This window comes from Pteropus vampyrus, unplaced genomic scaffold (genome assembly GCF_000151845.1).
Source record: "Pteropus vampyrus isolate Shadow unplaced genomic scaffold, Pvam_2.0 Scaffold9, whole genome shotgun sequence".
NCBI classification, from domain to species: Eukaryota; Metazoa; Chordata; class Mammalia; order Chiroptera; family Pteropodidae; genus Pteropus; species Pteropus vampyrus.
In genome coordinates this window covers 2531482-2536802 of record NW_011888790.1, presented here as the reverse complement: position 1 = coordinate 2536802, position 5321 = coordinate 2531482, and the positions used below count along the sequence as shown (strand labels likewise).

The window sequence follows — 5321 nt, the reverse complement described above, 5'->3', positions numbered from 1 at the left end:
AAACAATATCTAAGTATTTACTTGTGCTACAAAATGCATTTTTATTCTATATGTATCCTCAATATTTATTTATTGTTTAATCTGTACTTAATGTCTACATATGTTTTATGTATTTGTTGATTAAATACTTTAGTATCTTAGGTAGAAGCTCCTAAAAAATGGAAACGATGTCTATTAAACCCACATTGTTCCAAGCTTGCTTGAATAAGGGACGAGAAAGAGGGACCTAAGGCCATCTCCCCCTGCCCTCTATTATTCCAGAAATAACTCATTTCTAATAGATAGAAATGGTGTAGAAGAGGGCCAGAAAAAAATATGCTTCTATCCTATCATTCCTCCCTCCCTTGCTCTTGACAGACATCACTAGTTGATGCTAGTATCCTCCTGCTGAGCCCAGACACAGCATCAGAATCCTCAGTGAAACACTCTTGTCAGTCATTACCAATCTACTGGAATCTATTAGAAACTGTTAGAAATCTCAGTCTCAATCTCTGGCTCAATTTAATCATCTGCTGTCTCTGCTCTTAGCCCTTGGCAACTGAGGGTTCTTGACAAAAAAACAAAAAACAAAAAAACAGGTCGATGCTGCTCTGAACTTAGAGCTTCCAGATTCTGCCTGGTGTACCATCCAGCTTGAAAATCCCTTTGCATGAATCTAGTTGGTTTTCTCACTGATCACCCCATTAGCTGTTCTAAACCTTCATTATTCTTTTCAACTCCCCAAGATGTCATTTGAGAACTTGGAACATTAATAGGAAATCTCTGGACATGAGCTAGTTCAAGATTGCCCTGTCCTTCTCGATTCACTCCTAAATGTCTGGATGTGAGCCATTTGCTTCCAAAATTCTTCCTCAGAAATATATTATACTCATATATTAATTCTTGAGCTATTGGGTATTAGAGATAACCTGTCTCTATTTTATAAACATTTTAAGTGACCTAAGAGTGGTTAAAGAGCTTGACTGTGAATACACTTTTGCTTTAAATCTATCTCTTTAAATGGGTGCTACTATACAGACAACATTATAGTAACATTAATTATAGAATTTTTTGTATTGCTTTACCATCCTTACCATACATATAATTTTATAAAGCTATAATCACAACATTAGCGCAATTTACATTTTGGTTTTTTTCAATACTGTCTTTTAAATACCAATCTAAAATATCATGAACACTTGAAGTTTCTACTTTAGAGTCTTAAGTTATTTTGTTAAAGGAAATAACAGCTTTATTCTAGAAAGACGTCCCAGTGAAAGTCCTATTAAATGATGTTTGTCGTCGTTACTAGAGCCCCCAGTGTTTTCTCTGAGTGGATGGGAATTAAACATTTACATTCATCCCCCTTAGAATCCATTAATTTTTTTCAAATCTCACAAGGGTGTCCAGGTTGATGAATTGTGATGTGGTGGTTATCTTACTGTGCCAACAACGAAGGCTTTGGGCAGGAAAAGCAGACCAGTTGGAAAGAAGGGATTCTTTGTTCACCCAAATGTGTTTTTAATTATAGTATTAACAAAGATAAAGCAAAACCAGAGAAGCACAAAATAATCACTGGGGAGTCTAAAAAATAAACATTCTGTTTACTTATTCTAAACCTATTGTTTCTCCAAATATTAGATCTTTTTCTCTTTACTAGTATTTCTTTAAGAAACTCCAAATTAAATGTGCCTTTGCTTTAACTACCAAATAATTGTAGAGGGAAGAAAATTACCAAACATAAAATAAATCATGTTGGCATTTAAAGATTAAAATGAAGCTACAGCTTGATCAAAGAGATTTATTTGTTGATATTTGTTCATCATTATAAATATTTCAAATCTTATATAGTCAAAAGTGATCCATTACTGTTTTCTAGAAAATGATCATATCTCTGCCAGTGTCATTAACCATGTTAATCTTGGTCAAGGTTCCCTGCATTAAAAATTTATAAAAGCGAAATGTTGCCATAGTAACTATTCTAGATCAGTGTTTCCTGGCCTTTATGATTCAGAGACCTCATTTGTATAAGCATAGCATCATGGACAAGACGTCATATACTTACATGGATACAGGTATGCATATGTAGCATATGTATATGCTCTCTTCCCCTTTCGCAGCAAACTTTTTCTTAAAATGGGCAACATTAAAACATACATGAAATGGGTTCCATAAGTAGGGAAGCCGTCTGTTCCTCTAAAGCTTCTTATGCTTTTACTTGCATGCTTTATTTGAGTAATCGAATATTTATTCCTGCTAACACCCATGAACGTTAATGTGGGGGCTTTCTGCTTAGCTCCATCCCATTTCCTTTACTGGATCAATGTGTTCATCAGAGATCTTTCAGTCGCAAGCAGCAGACATGCACCCAAGAAGTTTAGACGGAGAAGAGGCATTTACTGGAAGCACACAGGTGTTTGCTTGTTGTCCTCGAGGACAGGACATGTAAGCAGCCCCAGGACGTGCTAGGACCAGGCATCAAGGACTGTCAAGCCAAGTACAGCCTCTCTACAGGACTTCACATGCTCTCCCCACATACACTTGTCTCTGTCTCCCTTCTCTCTACACACTGGCGAGTAGCAAAACTGTGGCCATTTCCAAATGCTCTCTGCCCCTAGTCATTCCAGATTAAACTGTCATTTTAGGAGAGGGATGAAGGTGGCAATTAGCCTTCTATTATTGGAATAGGGAATGAAGAGGACTCAGGAAAAATATAGAGGAAAGGCATGGATTTGAGAAATATTTTGGAAGTAAATATTCGTGATACTCATGGCACCTGAAGTAAGGAAATGAAGCACAACTATGTGTTTTTTACTTACCTCATTTCTTTTTTCTGCCTCAATATATCAAAATTTGCCAGACTTTTAAAAATTTGCTGGGAGAAATAAATAATTTTATCTAGCTCAAGTCCTATTGGGAAATGAGGAGGGTACAAATTCTTAATGAATGAATGAACAAATGAATGAATGAATAAATGAATGAACGAACGAACAAACGTGGGTCCTTCCTGGCACATCAAAGTGTTAGTTGAGAACAACAGCGAACCCAAAGGTATCAGCTCACACAGTCTGTGACCCTCACTTAGCCACACCTGACAGGGTTGGAAAGTTAAGGAGAGTGGGAGGAAGTTAGAGAAGGCAACAGATTCCCTCACTCTCCCCTGGAGTAAAAACTGGAATCCTTTTTTACAGGTAGAGTTCTAAAAGTCTTAGGGATCCTTTATTTACAAGTGGCATTACAGGTGAAGGGCCCAATAAAATCAAGTTTTTATTGTGTTTTCTAGTTTAACTGTCAATGGAGAATCTACAGAATTGGAAGATCAGATTCGGGTCTTGCGAAAGATTTACTGCTTAAATTTCTCATGTGAAAGTACAAAAGGTTAGGAAGAGCAAGTGAAGGCAGAACAAGGAAAGGAGTACTGTAACTCTGTTGCCATGAGACCATTCTAACGTTCACCCTGCTTTGCAGAGACTCAAAAAGTTAAATGTGTGGTTAACAATCTGTACTCTGGGGCCTGAGGGCCTAATAGTTCTACCACATCACAGCCACTGTAGTTCATTCTCTATGTGCAGGTTGGGGAGCTGGCTTTGAGCAAAACCTAGTGGTAAAAGCCATCCCGTGGTCCCCCCTTTATACTTATGTTTCCCTTGCTTCTTGCAGTGCCTTCCCAAACCCTCCCAAAACCTTCAAGAAAGGATTATAGTCATTAGCAGTTTAGGGTGAATAGATATTATCTCTTCAGAGGCTATTTCTATTTTACCTTATCTCTAATTCGAGGAGTCCCAGACTGTTAAAGGAATTTTAAGTAGAGTATACTTAAGAATATGTAGCAGTTCCTTCCCTTCTAAAATAATAATCAGGCCCTGGTAAAAATCAGCTTAGTTCCTACTTCTATACTGGTTGGCCAATATCTGAGCCCACCTTCACTCTGTCCCAGTGTCCCCTCTCCTCCTGCTGCTCTCTGGAACCTTCTGGAGCTCCCCATGATCCAGAAACTAAAAGGTCATCCTTGGTGCACTTGGGGCCACCAGGTCCCCTGTGTTCCCAACCATAGTGAGCATCCCATCTGTGTGGTTGTGGGCAGTACCATCCTGGTCCTGAAATGTTTTGATTATCAGTCTTGCATCTACCTTTTTAAGTGTACTTTTCGCTGTTTACATTACAGATTAAGGCACCTCCCTCCTCTTTTCCCCAAATCAACAACCATCGCACCAAACTGAAATCTTTCCTAAAATCTATTTCTCCTAGTACCTTCAAACAACAGTTGAAGAAAAAATTGCCGAATAGTAAATTCTGAGAAAATATGGTTGGGGCGGGGGAAGGATATAATGAGGCCTATGGTTCTTAAATTTTACTATGCCTAAGAATCGCCTGGAGAACATGTTTAAAATGCAGATTTCTAGGCTCCATCTTCAGAGATTTTGATCCCATAGATCTGGGATGATTCAGGAATCTAAATTTTTAACTGCCATCCCAGGTAAATCTGACGCGTGTGTTGCCTAAATGACAGTTAAGAAATACTGAACTCAGCTGTTGCTGTGAATTATGCACAGTAGCTGTGGATAAGACATGTATTCTTCACCAAGAGCTTAGTTTATCAGGATTTTACAGGCGTTTACTTTACTTCGGTTTCTACAGTTTTAACTACGGATGCTTATGATACATGTTTTCCTGATGCATTGTCATTAATTGGTGCTCCATTCTTCCTTATTTTCTATAAACATACTCTTTTTTGTTTTGAAATTCCAGAGTCTGTCATCCCAAGTAGTGGAACATTTCATGTAAAGCTCCCCAAGAAGCATAATGTGGAACTTGGAATAACCATAAGTTGTAAGTAGAAGCGATTTCTTATAAAATGTAGAATTTAAAAACTACATTAGAAAATTGTACTGTCAAATGGTTTATAGGTATAGCAGATGTTTTAAGTATCGTTGCCAAGTTTCTATGGAATGACATAAAAATTTGGAGACAATCTCACCTCCAGCATTTACTAGTTGTGTGAATGGGGCAAGTTACCTAAACACGCTCTGATCTTGTTTCTTCATCTGTAAGATGGAAATAAAGATATATATAAAATATAGGGTTATATTAAAAAAAAACATTGTTTTGCAAGACTAAAACAATGTCTTTATTTTAATAACTTCCTGAATTCCTCCATGGTACAAAGGTGTCTGTGTAACCAAACCAAAAAGAAAAGCAGAACATACAAATGTGTTTAATTCCTCCTTTCGTCGGGCTCTAGATTTCGAACTGTTCTGGTAAAACAGCTTTGAAAATTTCAGCCCCAACAGAGCTTTATAGAATGGAAATCGAGGTTTTTGTGCTTTTAATATCCATAAACT

General features: G+C 37.4%; 1 protein-coding gene across 1 annotated transcript in view; it reads left to right on the top strand.

The window, feature by feature from the left end:
* Positions 1 to 5321, top strand: part of GRIP1 (glutamate receptor interacting protein 1) — a 626604-nt gene that overhangs the window by 550458 nt on the left and 70825 nt on the right. Inside the window, exon 13 of the mRNA XM_023520629.1 lies at positions 4729 to 4809. Within this exon, the coding sequence (XP_023376397.1) occupies positions 4729 to 4809 (81 nt within the window). The remainder of the gene's footprint in view (positions 1 to 4728; positions 4810 to 5321) is intronic.